The 19,618-nt window shown below is 39.4% G+C and overlaps 1 protein-coding gene across 2 annotated transcripts in view; it reads left to right on the forward strand.

Moving 5' to 3' along the window:
* The window catches only part of ITPR2 (inositol 1,4,5-trisphosphate receptor type 2), a 604,865-nt gene that overhangs the window by 316,660 nt on the left and 268,587 nt on the right, over window positions 1-19,618 (forward strand). For both annotated transcript variants that reach the window (XM_004006770.5, XM_060413298.1), the window contains exons 35-37: window positions 5,603-5,793; window positions 11,333-11,475; window positions 17,160-17,268. In XM_004006770.5, coding sequence (XP_004006819.2) covers window positions 5,603-5,793; window positions 11,333-11,475; window positions 17,160-17,268 — 443 coding nt within the window. The remainder of the gene's footprint in view (window positions 1-5,602; window positions 5,794-11,332; window positions 11,476-17,159; window positions 17,269-19,618) is intronic.

The following is a 19,618-nucleotide window of genomic DNA, read 5'->3' on the forward strand; positions in this document are numbered from 1 at the left end:
ATGCCAGGCTTCCCTGTCCTTCACCATCTCCCAGAGTTTGCTCGGGCTAATGCCCATTGAGTCAGTGATGCCATCCAACCATCTCATCCTCTGTCGCCTGCTTTTCCTCCTGCCCTCAATTTTTTCCAGCATCAGAGTCTTTTTCCAATGAGTTGACTCTTCACATCAGGTGGCAAAAGTGTTAAGGCTTCAGCATCAGTCCTTCCAATGAATATTCATTCAGGGTTGATTTCCTTTAGGATTAACTGGTTTGATCTCCTTGCTGCCCGAGGGGCTCTCAAGAGTCTTCTCCAGCACAGCAGTTCAGAAGCATGTATTAACCATGGACAGAGGAGCCTGGCAGGCTGCAGTCCATGGGCTTGCAAAGAGTCAAGACACGACTGAGTAACTAACACTTTAAGTTCTATAATTTTTCTTATTTTCTGTTGCTTAGAAAATAACATATAAGGAATACTGTCTTCTGTTAGACTTTTGAATGTTTAGAGCAAACCCAGCATATGTGTGAAGCAGTCATTATGGGTGAATCAGTCAAGTAAGAATTAAGTATTTAAAACAGATGTGCAGCTTGGCCATTTTGAGGCTGTTGGTCCTTCAGATGGGACTGGAGTGCATTTGCTTTGCTGTATGTGATGGACAGAAGCAGAGACATTGTATGCTGTGGAAAAGGGAAATTTATAAGGAATATTAGGAAAGTATTCACTTGGGAAATTTGGACAGTAGTACAGTTGATCGTTTAGGGTTGGGTTAGAGCTGTTATTGTTTCCTTAAAACTTTAGCTCGAGCTCCTGTCTAAATTGGGAACTTTTTGTCTTGGCAGCTAAAATTATATATGTTCAAAGAAGTTTTTAAGTATCTCTGAGCATCACAAAATTTTCACCAAGAGGAATAGTATTGCCACTGCTGTTACTTTCCTTCTATTATATAAAGCAAGCCAGATCCTCTCATTCTCACTCACTCTCATTTCTTTTTATTCCTTCCCTCCTTTTTCCATTAAAGAAATCTTCTAGTGATTATTATTTTAACTTTAAAGAATATCTTTTTATCCCTATCCCTTGAATAACAGGTCTAAATAATGTTTTTATCTTCACACTGTGGAAAATCAGGAAATTAATACTTCTTCATTTTTTACCTTTTTTTTTTTCCCACTTTGTGTTCCAGTGATTGCTTTATAGATTACTGGTCTGCATTATTATGACTTGTGATGTTTGTATTCTTTTCTGAAATACAATGAAATATCTTCAGTTCAGTTCAGTTCAGTTGCTCAGTCATGTCCAACTCTTTGTGACCCCATGAATTGCAGCACACCAGGCCTCCCTGTCCATCACCAACTCCCGGAGTTCACTCAAACTCACGTCCATCGAGTTGGTGATGCCATCCAGCCATCTCATCCTCTGTCGTCCCCTTCTCCTCTTGCCCCCAATCCCTCCCAGCATCAGAGTCTTTTCCAGTGAGTCAACTCTTCACACGAGGTAGCCAAAGTACTGGAGTTTCAGCTTTAGCATCATTCCTTCCAAAGAATACCCAGGACTGATCTCCTTTAGAATGGACTGGTTGGATCTCCTTGTAGTCCAAGGGACTCTCAAGAGTCTTCTCCAGCACCACAGTTCAAAAGCATTAACTTCGGTGCTTAGCCTTCTTCCCAGTCCAACTCTCACATCCATACATGACCATTGGAAAAACCATAGCCTTGACTAGATAGACCTTAGTCGGCAAAGTAATGTCTCTGCTGTTGAATATGCTATCTAGGTTGGTCATAACTTCCCTTCCAAGAAGTAAGTGTCCTTTAATTTCATGGCTGCAATCACCATCTGCAGTGATTTTGGAGCCCCAAAAAATGAAGTCTGACACTGTGAAAGTGAAAGTGAAGTCGCTTAGTTGTGTCTGACTCTTTGGGACCCCATGGACTGTAGCCTATCATGCTCCTCAGTTCATGGAATTTTCCAGGCAAGAGTACTGGAGTGGATTGCCATTTCCTTCTCCACGGGATCTTCCTGACCCAGGGATCAAACCCAGGTCTCCCACATTGCAGGCACTTTACTGTCTGAGCCACCAGGAAAGTCCAGTTAGAATATGAACAATACGGTTATTTAATCCTATTTAACACACACAGTAGACTGTTTCAGTTAAGACTTGCTTTTTTTTTCAACTCAAAGTAATTAATTGTCTTCTATGTTTTCTTAATCATTTCTTCTCTTCCATTGTCTCGGATGTTTCTTTCCGGAGCTTACGTTTATTAGATATTTGACTTCCTGGGTGACCCTCCCTATTTCATTTTCTCTCTGTTTTGGTTTCCCCTGGACTCATTTTTATGCATAGTTATTTTATTTAATGGAGAAGGAAAGGCAACCCCCTCCAGTATTCTTGTCTGGAGAATCCCATGGACTGAGGAGCATGGTGGGCCACAGTCCAGGGGAGTTGGACATGACTGAATGACTAACACTCACACATTTTATTTAAAATATGGTCTATTATAATACTTCATCTATTATTATGAGTCTTCAAGTCTTTTCACATGAGTGAATTTTCTAGATAACAAATGCTTATTCCATTTAGCACCACAGTAATTCTAGATGTACTATTTTTTTTAACAAAGTGTTTCCATCTTTTTCATCTTCTTTATATTGTCCCTTTGACTCTTTTATGCTTTGTGTTGTGGAAGTTTCCTTGACTTTCCCAGTTATTAAAGTATTAGTTAGTTGCTCCGTCGTGTCTGACTTTTTGCAACCCCGTGGACTGTAGCATGCCAGGCTACTGTGTCCATGGAATTTTCCAGGCAAGAATATTGCAGTGGATAGCCATTTTATTCTCTAGGGGATCTTTCCAACTCAGGGATCAAACCTGGGTCTCCTGCACTGCAGGCAGATTCTTTACCACCTGAGTCACCAGGGGGTCCTTATTCCTATCTTTTTCAGCCAATTTTGAAATTTCTTTTGTACAATCTGTGCAATCATTTTAATTTCCAAGATTGCTTTCTTATTTTTATTTTCTATTTTTTTGAAGGTGATGTGTGCTCACAGTTTCTGAGGACAATAATTAGAATTATTTGAATTTTTTTTGTGTGCTTCCCTGTGTTTATTTTAATTAGTTTTTATTGGAGTATTATTGCTTTACAGTGTCGTGTAAGTTTCTACTGTACAGCAGAGTGAATCAGCTGTACGTATATAAATGCCCTCTCTTTTTTGAATTTCCTTTCCATTTAGGTCACCAGAGAGCCCTGAGTAGAGTTCCCTGAGCTGTACAGTCAGTTCTCATTAGATAGTCTGTTTTATTCCTAGAAGTACATACGTGTCAATCCCAGTCTCCCAGTTCATCTTACTCCCTTTCCCATTTGGTGTCCGTACGTTTGTTCTCTACATCTGTGCCTCTATTTCTGCTTTACAAACAAGATCATCTGTACCATTTTCTAGATTCCACATATACACATTAATATGTGATATTTGTTTTTCTCTTCTCACCAGTTTTCTCTAGTGCACAGGCTCTAGGCGAGCAGGCTCAGTAGTTGTGGCCATGGGCTTAATTGCTCCAAGTCATGTGGAATCTTCCTGGACCAGGGATCAAACTGGTGTCCCCCACACTGCAAGGCAGACCCTTAACCAATGGACAGTCAGGGAAGTCCCAGGGCTATTCTAATGTTCTTGCTTTTCCCTGTGATTCTTGGTGGTATGTCATATTTACAAAGATCTATAAATGACCTGCACGGGCTTCCACTGCAGTTTTGAGAGTCTGTTTCTCTACTAGCTTTCTCATGTAAATGACGAGGCTTACCCTGAATTCTGGGTGAGGGAAGAATACAGAAGTGGGTAGCCATTCCCTTCTCCAAGATAACTTCCTCACTCAGGAAATGAACCTGGGTATCCTGCATTATAGGCAGATTCTTTACCATCTCACCCACCAGGGAAGCCCCCCCAAAATGATACACAGGCTTTCTTGTAGTGTATGTGTGTGTGTGTGTGTGTGTGTGTGTGTGTGTGTGTGTGAGAGAGAGAGAGAGAGAGAGAGAGAGAGAGAGAGAGAGAGAGAGAGAACAACCTGGAAGTACTATCAAGTGTTAAGATCAGAAGGTTTTTCCCCATGGGTTGAAATCTTTGATATATTTTCTCTTTTTACTGGTGTTAAAAACCTCCCTCTCCCCTGCATTCTTCTTATTTGATCAGGATCTTTGGAGTTACTTCCAGCCCTATTCAGCTTCTCTGTCAATCCCTAACGCCTTCATTTGGCATCCTTTCAGGCACGTATTCTTGTTTCTTGAGAGAACATTTCTGCATTTCTCTAACTTTATCCTCTGGGCAAAAGCCTCTGCTGCTTGTCACTCTGTTTATGCTCCTCAGAGAGAGGAGGGCTTGAACTTCAGCTATTCACATGTTGTTCTTTCTGGAGTTGCCAGCTGACTATCCCACCTCCCATGTCCACTCTATGTATTGTTTGGCTGGGAACCTAGGAAGGCCTGTTCTAACTCTAATCTCTTGCAGAGCAATTTCTTCTCTTCTTTCTCTGATGGACCAATCTCATCTTCATTCTGCTTGCAAAAATACCTCAACGTTTCTGTATTTTTTTTTGGCAAGCAATCTTGTTTTTCAATATTGTGGTATGAAATGAAAGTGAAAGTGTCAGTCATGTCTGACTCTTTGCGACCCCATGGACTGTAGCCCACCAGATTCCTCTGTCCATGGAATTCTCCAAGCAAGAATACTGGAGTGGGTAGCCATTACCTTCTCCAGGGGATCTTCCCAACCCAGGGATTCAACCTGGGTGTCCTCCGTTGCAGGGAGATTCTTTACCATCTGAGCCACCCAGGAAAAACTATGTCTATTAAAATATAAATTTTGGTGGATCTTGGAAAGAATAACATGTACTGTGTACTATTTTCCAATGCATATTTTCTCATACTTCTCAATTTTTTTATTTCTTGTCTCAGTTGTTTTACCATATGCAGTTTTGTCCATTTTACATGTGTGTGCATACACATATACACAAGAATTATATTTATAAAATGGACTGGCAGGATTTCATCATATATTTTCTGTCTGCTTTTTAATTGTCTTCTGCATCTAGGAAGGTACAAATATATATGACTGTTACACAGTGTTTTCCCATATTGATGCTGTATAAAGTATACTTTAAACATTAAACCATCAAGAAATTGAATAAGCTCTTGAATGTTTAATGAGTCTGTTTTAATCATTGGTCCTAAGAACTGAGACACTTTCAAGTTAAACACTTTTGTAGTTGTGTAAAATAATTTAATGGCAGAACTTGAAGGTTTGGTAGTTTTCTTTTCTTTCCCCATTTCATTGAGATATAATTGGCATATAATATTGTCATTGATACATGTATATATTGTGAAATGATTACTACAATAAATTTAGTTAACAATCTGACAGTCATAATTTTTTTTTCTTATAATGGGAACATTTAAGATCTACTCTCTTAGGAACTTTCAAATATACGCTATAGTATGGCTAACTATAATCACCATATTTACATTACATGTCAGAATTTGTCTATTTTTTTCTTTTGTATTTGTTCTATCTGAATTGTTTTGATACCAGGCAAGTAACTTTAGTCAAATTAAGAGGAAACTGTTTAAATCTTTCTTTTTCAGCAAAGAATCGTGGAATTGCCATTCCAGTGGATTTGGACAGCCAAGTGAATACTCTTTTCATGAAGAGTCATTCAAACATGGTGCAGAGAGCGGCCATGGGCTGGAGACTATCAGCTCGCTCTGGACCACGCTTTAAGGAAGCTCTTGGAGGGCCTTCTTGGGATTACAGAAATATTATTGAAAAGTTACAGGTACAATAAGAGCATGAAATGACATTAATAGTTTCTAAATTAATATTTTAATATATGTGGCCACATAAACTATGGTTAAAACTATCAAATTCTAGTTGGGTACCAGGCTTTGCTTTCCAGTGTCCAACCAACACTATCCTTTTTAAAACATTGCTTCCAGATAGAAGTTGTTGGGAGTCTTTCTTTTTTTCTTTTTGAGTAGGTATTATTTAATGTGTTCTGGCAGTGAGGTAATGGGTCTTAATATCAAAATAATAACTGTAACACATTTGGTAGAATAATTTACTCTAAAGACCCATGTAATAAATATTTTACAACCTTGCTTCAGTTCATGTCTCAATATCTTTTTATATTTCTTTGATGAGAATGGTGTGAGCACCTTTACTCCCAAATTATTTGCATAGTATCCCACTTCTGTGTTTGGCCTGGACATTCTGGGACACTGAGTAAAGAGAGGCATTATATTAATCTACCCGGACTGCCATCATGAAATACCACAGCCTGGGTGGTTTAACCGACAGAAATGTCTTTCTCACAGCTCTGGAGCTAGAAATTCAAGATCGAGGCGCTGGCAGGTTTTCTTCTGAGGTCTTTCTCCTTGGCTCACAGGTGGCATGCTTGTCTCTGTGTCCTCATATGGTCTTCCCTCTGTGCACATACACTTCTTTGTCCTAATTGCTTCTTGTAAGGCCCCTGGTCATTTCGAAGTAGAGCCCATCCATATGAATTCATTTTACTTGAATTACCTCTTTAAAGGCCCTGACTCCAAATACAGTCACATCCTGAAGCATCGCTGTGTAAGTGCCGTGTGCTCAGCCACTCAGTCGTGTCCATCTTTGCGGCCCCATGGGCTGTAGCCCTGCCAGGCTCCTCTGCCCATGGAATTCCCTAGGCAAGAATACTGGAGTGGGTTGCCATTCCCTTCTTCAGGGGATCTTCCTGGCGCAGGGATTGAACCCCCATCTCTTGCATCTCCTGTATTGTCAGGTGGATTTTTTTTTTTTTTTTTTACTGCTAACACCATCTGGGAAGCTTCAAAGCACCAGGATTAGGGCTTTATCGTATGAATTTTGAGAGGGACACAATTCGGCCCATAGAAGATACCTTCCCACTCACATAACCAGTGAAAGATTTCATGGCACAAACTGGAGTATGGCTTGAGGAAAGTTTTTGGCATGGAGAATGGTCACAACATGAACTGGAATAAATGTTATAAGAGGTAATGAGTAGATTACTTGGTGAAGATTCAGTTTTAATAGATGAATGTAGTCGCCCCCATTTGACACAACTAGAGAAAGCCCGTGCACAGCAATGAAGACCCAGCACAGCCAAAAATAACTAACTAAATAAAATTATTAAAAAAATGAAGGTAGGGTCAACAGACCTGGTGGTTCTTAGATGGAGATAGAGAGGGAGCATGAGGGACATTGAAGAGGCATGATGACTGGAGACTAGGTGACATTGTAGTCCCTAGACTGTCAGAAGGAAGGAGAGAATACAGTAAAAGGATCTTGGCTGTGCTCATTGAACACACAGTGAATAGATTTATTGGCTACTGAATGTATTGGAAGGTAGGTCTATATTTGAGGTAATAGTTGGTTGATGTCGCTAAAAGAAAGAGTATAGTGATAGGAAAAACAAAGAACATTTTTTTAGGCTAAATATATTAGCCTAAAAGTTGCAGAATGGCCAAATAAAATGAGGAAAAAAAGGCACAGTCAGAAAGGAGGCAAGCAGGTTTATGAGAGACAGGGGAGCAGACATTTCAGGGGAGAGATTGTCATGTCAACCAGCATAGAGAGGGCATACTTTCAACTTATTTTAGCATAGTCAGTGGCAATCATTGGATAAATATATATTTGATGAGTACTCTGTACCAGCCACTGTATTAAGTACTGGAGATAGAACCATGAGGTCTGTATCCTCATGGAAAATGCATTGTAACCCATTAAGTAAATGATATAATGTTAGATAATTAAAACTTCTGTGAGTAAATCATGATAACAGTTTGATGGAGCATCACTGGGAGAGTGATCCTGTAGTGACGGAGTGCTTCTCCATCGAGAAGACGTTGACACCCAAATGAGGAGGAAGAGTCTGTTCAAAGAGAGCTTTATGGGAAAGGAAAAGTAAATGCAGTGATGCTTTGGCAGGAATGAGGTTGGGGATTTGAGAAACCAAGAGAATCCCATTGGGGCAGATGTGAGCAAAGGAAGAGAGTATTACGAAATAAGGAGCCAAATCACGTAGAGACTGCCGTGCATGATAAAGTGTTTGGCTTTATTCTAAATGTGATGGAAAATCACTGGGGATTTTTAGCAGAAAATAGGCATGATTCGGTTTACCTTTAAAAAAACACTGTGGATTTCGAGTGGTGAATTGACTATTGGGTCCAGACAGAAGCAGTGAGTCTAGTTCACCAGTTATTGCATTAATTCAGGTAAAAGGTAATGGTGGCTTGGCTTAAGGGAGTAGTGATAGCGATGAAGACAATAAATTTTGGATATAGTTGGTCCTAGAGCCACTGGGGCTTGGTGGATGGATGGGAGAGTTGCGGATTGTTGGAAAGAGAAATCAAGGATGAGCCTTGGTATAACATGATTAGATCATTTGCTAAGGTAAGGAAGGATGGGAGAGTTGGAATCCAAAGATTCTGTATGGAGAATCTTAAGTGTGAGATGCCTATGTCAGTATCTATATGGATGTGTCAAACAGACAGATGGATGTATGGGTCTGCGGTGGTTTGGAAAGATATCAATGCAGGAAATATAATTGTGGGAATTTTCAGCATACATATGATGTCAAAACCATGCAATTTCATGAGGTTCCTCACAGACACTGTAGATATAGAAGAGAAAGGACCAGGAATTTGGTAAAGGACTAGTCAGGACATAGATGGAAAACAAGGAAAAAAGTGATGTTACAGAACCAAGAGTAGAAAGTGTTTGACGAATCAGAAACAGTGTGTAAAATGCTTAGGTAAGATGAGGACAGAAAAGTAACCACTGAATTTGGCAACATGGTGATGATTGCTGCTGCTGCTAAGTCACTTCAGTCGTGTCCGACTCTGTGAGACCCCAGAGACAACAGCCCACCAGGCTCCCCCGTCCCTGGGATTCTCCAGGTGATGATTGCAGCTAACTGGTATTCAGTGATTACTACATTAAGGAGTGGCCAGTACATGTTAGAGGCTGTTTTTTCTTTTTTAGCTTTTTAAGCCATTTTTAAAATGAAGCATAGTTAATTTGGGGGGTAATGAGAGATTCCCTGGTGGCTCAGACAGTAAAGAATCTGCCTGCAATGCAGGAGAACCGGTTTCCATCCCTGGGTCCGGAAGATCCCCTGGAGAAGGGAATGGCAACCCACCTGGGTATTCTTGCCTGGAGAGTTCCATGGACAGAGGGGTCTGTTGGGCTGCAGTCCATGGGGTCCCAAAGAGCTAGCTGGACATGATTAAGCAACTATTTCACATAGTTAATTTGCAGTGTTGTATTAGCTTCAGGTATATATCAATGATCATTTTTCAGATTATTTTCCATTATAGATTATTACAAAACATTGTAGAGGCTATTGTATGTATTTACTTTTAATCCTCACAGGAAGCCTATGTAATTGCTAGTATCATTATCCTGGGTTTTCACATTGGGGAAAAAAATGAATTAAAGAGATTACATAGTTGACCCATGATTGAAATAGGAGATAAAGACTGACATCATAGATGCCTGGACACAGTTTATTTAGAGAATGAAATGAAGTTGAGAGGTAATCTGAAAGAGAGGTATGTTATAGTGATGTTTTCTTAACTACGATAACTGTGGTCACATTTGATAACCATATTCTCTTCTCGCCTTTGTATAATATCTAGTTTCTGTGTATGTGATTTTTTTTTTCCTCCCTGGTAGTCTCTCTCAACTATTATGAGGAATTTCTCAGAAAACTTATTTAGTAATTGAAGGAGAAATTATCACTTTTTCTAAAAGGGAAGGAAAGAGTTAAACAAAAGTTAACTCCTGAAATCTAGTCATAAGGAATCCAGAGACTACCAGGAAGAAAATAACTTAGAAATATATGTTGAGAGTAACAATAAGCAATTGGCAGTCAGTTTTCTGCTTAAGAGAATAAAGCCACAGTTATGAGCAAATAAAGTATTGCTTTATGTGAGTGTTGGGTTTTTTTTTTCAGTTTGTTTTCTTAGTTAATTTTAAAACAAAAAGGGGAGGCTTTCATCATTAAATAATGTTCAATAAATTATCATTGCTTATAGTTAATTTAAGCAACATGTCAGTTGACTGCTTTCAGCTATAATTAACAGAGAAAAGTGGCTTAAATAATAAAAAATATATCTTTTCACACGCAAGAAGTCTGAAACTAGGGCTCTTCCTGAGGTGTTTAATTCAGTAGCTTTATTGGTTGGGGTCTCAACCACCATTAGTCTGTGGACTTTCAGCGTAAGGCTGGTCTTCAAAGGTCCTTTGAGGGCTGCCTTGTACTTTGAATTTTCACACTCTGAGGCTATCTGAGAAGCCATAGATAGTTTCTAAAGAATCTGCCCTGCCCACTCCCCAGCTCCATACACACCCTCACACTCAGCAGACTTCACTTGATGTCTCATTGGTCAAGACTGTGTCACAGAATCACACCTAACCAGTTGTTGGCAGGGAATATGGAATGACCATGACTGGCTTAATCAACCTTGACTCTAGGGGAGGCGGGCAGGGGCTCCTCTCCCTGACAATGTTGTTGCCTGACTGAGAACAAACATGGAGATTCTGTTAGCAAGGAAAGGGATGAGGAAAGACTACTGGTAGATGATCAATAGTGTCTCAAAAAGTATAATTTAAAAATACTACTGAATGTCATCAAACCCTTGTATAGTACTAATACTGCTTCAGGTAATATATCAGGGAATTTCCCCCACTGGAAAAAACTGGTCAGTTTCAGGTGACCAGTGACACACATGAAGTCTTTCTTAGCTGTTCCCTGAGCATACTCTAACTCCAGTTTGATGAATACCTGTACTGTCTGTGGTTGCTCAGTTGGTAAAGAACCCGCCTGCAGTGCACGGGACCCAGGTTCGATTCCTGGATCTGGAAGATTCGCTGGAGACGGGAACAGCTACCTATTCCAGTATTCTGGCCTGGAGAATTCCGTGGACTGTTTATTCCATGGGGTCGCAAAGAGCTGGACATGACAGAGACTTTCACTTTCACTTTTGCACTATCTGTATTGCAGTCCCAGACACTGCCGTACTTGTAGCAGTGGCTTTACTGACTTTTTATCTTTCCTGTATATTCTTAGAAATCTATAGCTACCCACTCCTCCTTTATCATATAAATGAAAAAGGAGATCCAGGAAGTATTTAGACAGAAGGCCAGCCTCTGCTTAAAGCACATGTATCCAGTGCTTTGGGAAGTAGGGTACCTCTTCTCTGAAAGTCCCACATCTCATTTTTGGTTAGTATTCATAAGCTTGTCCTATTTTTAAAGGATGAAATCTGAGTCAGGTCTTCACATGTCTTCTCTTGTGCTTTACTCCTTAGGATGTAGTGGCCTCCTTGGAGCAACAGTTCAGCCCGATGATGCAGGCTGAATTCTCAGTGTTGGTTGATGTCTTGTATAGCCCAGAACTGCTGTTTCCTGAGGGAAGCGATGCGAGAATAAGATGTGGCGCTTTCATGTCGAAGTAAGTGGGTTCAGCGAGATGCTGCAGGTGCTGCCGCACCGAGCCTGCCTCTGACATCCCTGTTTCCTAACACTGCTGGTGCCTCATGACAGTCCACAGAGCATGTGAAGCGTCTAAAATCCCTGCAAATGTACTTCCAAAATCATTCGTGTGATTCAGTGGAAATTTTGTTTTGGTGATTTTCAGGTTATCATATTTATTAACATTTACTGAAAATGAAATGTATCATTGGGCGCAAAATATCATGAAAGAATATCTTTGTTCTGAGTCCTTTCTGTAGCTATATGGTGTGAACTTTTAAAAGATTCCAGTTTAAGGTCACTGGTTTTCCTTAAGAGAAAGAGGAGGGAAAGGGAACTAGCATTTATTGAGGTCTTACTATGTGGGCTATTGTCCTGTGTATGCTTACCCATGTATCTAATCTGTACAAATGCGCTGAGAGATTGGGCCTCATTTTAGAGATGAGAAAACTGAGGCCCAGGTGTGCTTCGGTAACCAGCTGTTAAGTCTCGACCCGGCACTCAGCCACGCTGCTTTGATGATGCTCATCTAAAGCTCTTTCATTTATGTATTTCTCTTAGCATTTTTGTGGTATTGTCAGGTCTGTTGCAGTGGGTGTGTTATCCTAGAATATTTTCATTTTAATGATAAAGGAGCAGTTCTCAAGGAAATGTAAGCAGTTGTGAGAGAAAGTTTTAGGCAGCTCCAGAAAGATGCATCCTAATGCGGAGGACCCTTCACTGAATGATTTGTGCAAGTAATCGCATGTTGGCTCAAGATGGCCAGGCAGAGGTACGTGGGCTCCTTGGGGAGAGAATCTGGATGAAGGGTCAGAAGAAGCTGCAACCCCCTTGACTGTTGTCACAGCCTCTTCTGTATGGTTGAGAATATGGCTAAAACAGTCTCAAAGCCTCCTCTATTGACTGTGACATAGTGAGGCAGAAATTGAAGGATGAGTGGACACAGGAAGTGTGTTTCTTTCTTTTACCAGTTAAAGTTGGGATTTGGGGAGAGAAAAAGAGGTATGGGATGAGAAGAACTGACTGTAGGGATCATGTTGAAGAGCAGGTGGAATTTCTCCATTATGGCCAAAATCAGGAATTCTTTACTCTTGATCACTGTATCTTAAGAAGCCTGGGAAGAGTGGGCTTGTCTGGGTACTAACCAGCCTTCTAATAAGCATTTTTAAATGAAGAGGTCTAGAGTGTCTGCAAACTGCTGACTGTGGAAACCACTGGAAAAAAAAGTAGAGTGTTGTCTAGTATAAAAATAGGGTCTTTGACAAATATACTTTTTCTCCCATGAATATATATCAACGTATATATAACATAGGTTAAAAAGTAGGCAATAAACGTGAGATTTTTAACTCCAGGATATTCATATGATGCTATAGCTATATCCCAGAGGCTTGATGGTCTAGACAAGTGATTGGCAAATTCTGGCCCACAAGCCATTGATAATTTTTGCAACTAAAGTTTTATTGAAACACAGCCACACATACTCATTTAAGTATTGTCATCAGTGGCTACTTTCATACAGCAGAACTGACTAGTAGCCTAGTCTGCATGGCCTCCAGAGCCTAAGCTATTTCTTGTTTTGCCCTTGAGAGAAAGAGTTTGCTGATTTAGTGTCAAGAATTAGTGTCAATACGATAACTATACATGGCTATTAATATGAAAGTTTAAATTCATTACAACACAGATAAAATATTTAGTCCCTCAGTCGACATTTGCCACATGTTAAGTAGCCCTAGGTAGCTACTGGCCAACAACTAAGACAGCACAGTTATAGAATATTTCAACGATCTCAAATAAAATTCTGCTCTAGAACTTAAGGATATAGGTGTGTGAGAAGGTGATGTAAAGTAACTCAAAATGTCAAGAAAATATTGACCTGTGCTAAAGATGAAGCAAGTCTGTTGCAATATTAGGTAAATTCAAAGGAGAGAAGCAGAATGACATGAAACTGAGGATGTATCACAGGTCCTTCATTCGGATGGAGGAAGAGAAACTCACACGTAGTTTAGTGGTTAGAGAAAGGATTTTTTATGCAGCTGTATGTGAGTGATTGTAGCATGGCTTGAGGCCCAGGGATATCTGTTTACTTTTGCATAATTCTGGGAAGAGCCAAGAGTTTTATTTGCAAGGATATCTATTATAATAAAATTAGAATTCAACATCGTTAATTGCTGTAGGTCTTAAGTGGGCCCTCTGACTTCTCAGATGAATTTAATTATTGGAACTTTTTGAGTCAGATGGGTCTGCTGGAGAATGTCAGGGCTAACCCCCAGGAAAGGACCAGATTACACATTAGTCACATGTAGTGAGAGAGAAGAGAATAGGTCATTGTAAGAATTGGCTTTTATGGTGGCTGCATGTAGTTCATTAATATCCACACTTACTCCTCCCTTATGAAGGAGAAGCTTAATGTTTCCCAAATTATGGGATGTGACTTATGAAGAGGAAACCAGTGATTTGTAAAAAAGAATTGGGAAAGAATATAAAATATCAGCATGCATCTCATATAGTAAAGGTAACTTTTTGTGATCATTGTATAAATACACTCACATTCATGTATTTGTATGGCGATTTGTTTTGTGAAGCTTACTCTTTACTTAGATACAGAAAATTTGAAAGCCAAATGATCTAATTCAACCAAACATTATTTGATAGATGAATACTTTATATAAATCCCAAGAAAGTATTCATTTATTCCTACCAATATTTTCAAATGGTTAGTGAATTGAATATTTTATCTAAAGAAGAATTAAGGAAAATAGAAATAGCCTAAGAGAGAAAAATGTCAAAAGAAATTTAGTGTCTACCAAATGATTTTCATGAGCTTCCTTGGTAGCTCAGCTGGTAAAGAATCTGCCTACAATGCAGGAGACCCTGGTTTGATTCCTGGGTCAGGAAGATCCCCTGGAAAACAGATAGGCTACCCACTCCAATATTCTTGGGCTTCCCTGGTGGCTCAGATGGTAAAGAATTTGCCCACAATGCAGGATACCTGGGTTCGATCCCTGGGTCAGGAAGATCCCCCAGAGGAAGACATGGCAACCCACTCCAGTATTCTAGCCTGGAGAATCCTCGTGGACAGAGGATCCTGGCGGGCTACAGTCCATGGGGTCATAAAGAGTCAGACATGATTGAGCAGCTAAGGACAGCGCAGTCTGTAAGAAAAAAACTGAATAACTCTCTTTCAGAGAGGCAGGTTTTTGTTTCTTGCCAGGAGAACTTTCTACCAATAAATGTGCCTGACCACATGGACATACAGTGCCCTGCCCAGATATAACAAGTCTAAGAGGAAATCACTGTTCCTTCCCAACATGAAATAGGTGTCATTTAAAACTATCATTAGTTCAGTTCAGTTCAGTCGCTCAGTCGTGTCCTCTTTGCGACCCCATGAATCGCAGCACGCCAGGCCTCCCTGTCCATCACCATTGCCCACCTACTAACCCAGCTCATGCATTTTAGGCATCTGTGATCCCCCTTCCTTCTGTTTTTCTACTTCCTGTATGCCATTGTTTGCCAGGCCATGGCTATTTTATTTCTGTATTGCTTCTTATGCCCTTTCCCCATCGTGTGCCCTGTTCATCTCTTACTTGTTCTCACGCTTCCATGCCCTTGTTCCCACTGCCGTCTTTTTAACAGGTAGGCAGGATCATACAGCTCCTTTAACACAGTGGTGCTCTATTTTCTATAAATTCCAGACTCTTTAGCATAATATTCCCAGTTCTTTCTTTTCAGACTGCACTTCTTACACTCTCCTTCTCCATGTCTTTAGCTGTTAGAGTATACTTATTTCCTGGACAGGACATCAGCTTTTCTGCCTCTGCTCTTTTTTCCATTCCCTTTGAAATCACTTCTCTCCACTGTTTCCTGCCAGGTGAAATCTTCATAGCTAAATGTTACATTGTTTCTGAAACCTTCTCTGGTCAGCCCTAGGCAGCTCCCCAACAAAATGTAATGGCTTCTTTGTCCAGTTTATGACTTTTGCCTTTCTCTCTGCTCTAATTTCTTACAAGACACAGCTGTGTGTAACCTAGGACTCCCTTCATCAGTGGAGGGATGTCCTGTCTCCACAGAGTGGTGCTTCAGAATTTTGGCTCTGAAGTCAGGTTCAGTTCAGTTCAGTTCAGTCACTCAGTCATGTCCTACTCTTTGCGACCCCATGGACTGCAGCACGTCAGGCTTCCCTGTCCATCACCAGCTCCAGAGCTTGCACAAACTCATGTCCATCGAGTCAGTGATGCCATCCAACCATCTCATCCTCTGTTGTCCCCTTCTCCTCCTGTCTTCGATCTTTCCCAGCATCAGGGTCTTATCCAATGAGTCAGTTCTTTGCATGGTGGCCAAAGTATTGGTGTTTCACCTTCAGCATCAGTCCTTCCAATGAGTATTCAGGACTGATTTCCTTTAGGATGGACTGGTTTGATCTCCTTGCCATCCAAGGGATTCTCAAAAGTCTTCTCCAATACCACAGTTCAAAAGCATCAATTCTTTGGTGCTCAGCTTTCTTTATAGTCCAGCTCTCACATCCATCCATGACTACTGGAAGTCAGATGGACCTGGTCTATTTCCAGATCCCACAACTTAACAATTGTGTAACCAGAGGAAAGTTGCTTTACCTCTTTGGGTCTCTGTTTTCTCATTAGCAAAATTAGCCTGTTAATAGAACCTAACATATGACTTTGGCTTGCTGTGAGGATAAGTGGAGAAAATGCATGGAAAGTGCTCATATTTCACTCTGACACTTGATAAGCACTGACTAGCCGCTATCTAGTGAAAGCTCACTTTTCCTCGGGGCACTGTCCCATAGGATTCCCGTTATGTCACTGAAATCAAATCATTCCATTATATTTCACATGGTTTTGTTTTTTTCTAGGAGGATATATCTCACGGGGTTGTTTTGAGAACCAGCTTTTTAACAACATGAGTTGTATGTGCTAAGCTATAAATTCCGATTCTCAGCATCTTATTTGATTCTGAGTTCTTGGAGATGTTATATAACTGTGACCTCAAATATTTCTCTTGACAGAACTCCACTGCAGAGGTCACCACTGTAAAATTAATTAGAATCTTTGCCAAAATTATAGCAAAAATAGTAAATGGATAGACTACCTTGAATTTACTTTTTTTTTTTTTTGCTTCTAATCACGAAAACTGCCAATTTCTACCAAGCCCTAGCAGTGAAAAATAGCAGTTATTATTAGTGGAAACTGGAAAGCATCCCATTAATGCTAAGGCTCCAGTGTTGTATGCTGCTATTATATAGTTAATGTGATATACTACAGGGAAAATAATATAGAATGGCATAATATAATAAAGTGTACTATGCTGCAGATATTCATATTTCTTTCCTAATAAACTTGTTTTAGTTCACGTGATAGACTTACAGATAATCAGCATTTCATTAGTCTTTTTAGAGTATTGTGTCCCACTAGAAGTATGTTAACTGAATAAACTTGAGAAGCCCTGGGGTATACTGACTATAAAGCAAAAGTTTTATAATACAAAGTTTATAAGGTTGAGTATAATTTTAAAATTTTGATGATATGTATCTAGTTTGCTTTATACTCTAAAATAATGGTGTGATTATTTCTTTCCCTCTGGTATATGATGCTATTATATTGACTTAAAGAGAAATTACTATCCTATTAAGGCTTAATGTTTTGTTTTAAGGTTGATTAATCATACAAAGAAACTGATGGAAAAAGAAGAAAAATTGTGCATTAAAATTCTTCAGACTTTACGAGAAATGCTAGAGAAGAAAGACAGCTTTGTGGAAGAGGTATTTAAAATTTTTTCTTGCTGTTTGAAAATAAAATAGAATTTCTAGAATACTGTAATGAATAAGTTACAATAGGCTATTATATGATTATTTGTATTACATATTAATAGTGTGTGTACTTAGGTGAATTAGGTGATTTGAGTTTTTATGTTATTCATCTCTTAATGTTTACTTTTGATTTGAGAAGTAACTAAGATTAGAATGGCCCAAGTATTTGGTTTATTTGTTATTATTATCTTTTGTCATGAATATATATATTTTTCTCATATAGTATCAATGTACCAAATGATCTTTCTTAAGCATTATTAAGATTTTGTACAAAGTTTTGCTGTGAATTTAAGTGGTCTGTGCATTTTGGAATATGTTGGTTTTTCATTGTACATATATGTTCATGTCATTTTCTAGAATATTATACCCAGTATTATAAAATAGTACTTTTTTAAATAAATGGAACTGTAAGTTTCTATTCTTAACGATACTAAATATTGCACAGATGATTTTCAGGGAATATCAACTTATAGATAATAATTGTCAGCCTGTTATTAAAAATGACAGCTCAGATGCTCATTAAGAGATAGCTGGCAGCATGTTTAATACCCAAGGTGATACACTTAAATATAAAATATAAATCTAATGTAGGTTTTTTTTTAGCTAGCTACCTTTACTGTTTACTTTTATGTTAGGTATCAAACATAATTTATAACATGCTCCTTAATAATTTTTGTTCTGTTTCTGTAAATATTAATTATCTGGTATCTTTAAAATTTGAAAGATTTTATTTTTATTTATGTATATGCTATCTAATTCCAAAAAGATTGTAGTGGTAGATTTTTTTTCTTAACATATTTTGGTAGAAAAGAATTGCAGTGGAGTCTTGGATATTAATAGAAGGGGGGATAGCTTCAAAATACAGCATTTGAATCAGTTGTTTGCTTCAGTTATCAAAATGACTTCTGCACTGCATTAGTTCTCATCATCCTTAAAACTGTATTTGGGAAACATTGATAAATACAGGTGGTTAATACAGTTTTAATAAATATTGCTGTACCATAGAACTCAAGAAACATGCTTATAAGTTTGACTATATGGTATGTTCTTAAAAACAGTACATAGAGTTCCTTGGGACTTTTTGTTTCTTTCTCCTTTGGTTCTTCAAACTATTGCTGTAGATTGTTTGATATTGGCTGAAATATCAGATCCTAAAGTAGAAAAAACTGAGGTCATATGAATTATTTACAGATGCGTGAAGTTTATGATAACAGTTATTTGTGCTTAACAGAAGATAATGTGATAAGCCTTTCAATTTTATATAATAGATGATTATTGAATTACTATAAAGGAAACTAGGAAAGAAATCAGGCAAAATTTTACTGTGACTAGTCAGGAGAGTTTCAGCACATCTCCCAAACCACCGTAAAATGATTCATGCTGCTATCTGGGTCTCCTTTACACTCCTGGGGTCATCACTAACTAGTTCAGGCTTTCCTCTTCTCTTGTCTAGAAAACACCAGTGCCCAGTTCCCTGAGACCTCCTTGAAGGGAGGCAGGGCTGCTGTTTTCAGAGCTCCAAAGACACTATTCCCATCAAGTATGATGTGAATGGCACCCCCAGGACACGATCCTCAGGGAAGGGGTCAGCTGAGGCTCTTTAGGCTCATTCACTCGGGCAGCTCACACTGCCTGAGCAACTGTTAAATGGTGGCCCTAGTGTCTGGGCACTGGGGAGATGGAGACCAATGGCACAGCTTACTCAGGGCCACCACAGAGTGCATTTCACATGCTTCTGGGGTCCTGTCAGTGTCTGCAGAGATCACGAGAGCCTTTCAGGAACCTTCAGGGGTTCTGCACTGCCTGGGTATTACAGGACCCCCTCTGACCTCCCTGCCTCAACCTGCCGCATCCGTTAGCCTCTAGAAACCTGTCCTTAAGGTGCCTTCAGTGTCCTTCAGGCTTTTTCAGCACTGAGCCTTCCCAATCTGGAATTGGGATTGTTAAAATACAAATAAGCCTCAATACCCCCAGTGCTATCTTTGTGAAGGAGCTAATGAGGAATACTTATCAACTGTTTTTGCCAAAAGTGATACTTTCTTAATAGAATTAACAAAATACTATGTGCCTCTCTCTGTTTTTTTTAATTAATTTATTTTTTATTGAAGGGTAATTGCTTTACAGAACTTTGTTGTTTTCTGTCAAACCTCAACATGAAACAGCCATAGATACACATGTATCCCCTCCTTTTTGAAACTCCCTCCAATCTCCCTCCCCACCTCACCCCTCTAGGTTGATACAGAGCCCCTGTTTGAGTTTCCTGAGCCAGATAGCAAATTCCCGTTGGCTATCTATTTTACCT

The sequence above is a fragment of the Ovis aries genome, chromosome 3, assembly GCF_016772045.2.
Source record: "Ovis aries strain OAR_USU_Benz2616 breed Rambouillet chromosome 3, ARS-UI_Ramb_v3.0, whole genome shotgun sequence".
Taxonomy (NCBI): Eukaryota; Metazoa; Chordata; class Mammalia; order Artiodactyla; family Bovidae; genus Ovis; species Ovis aries.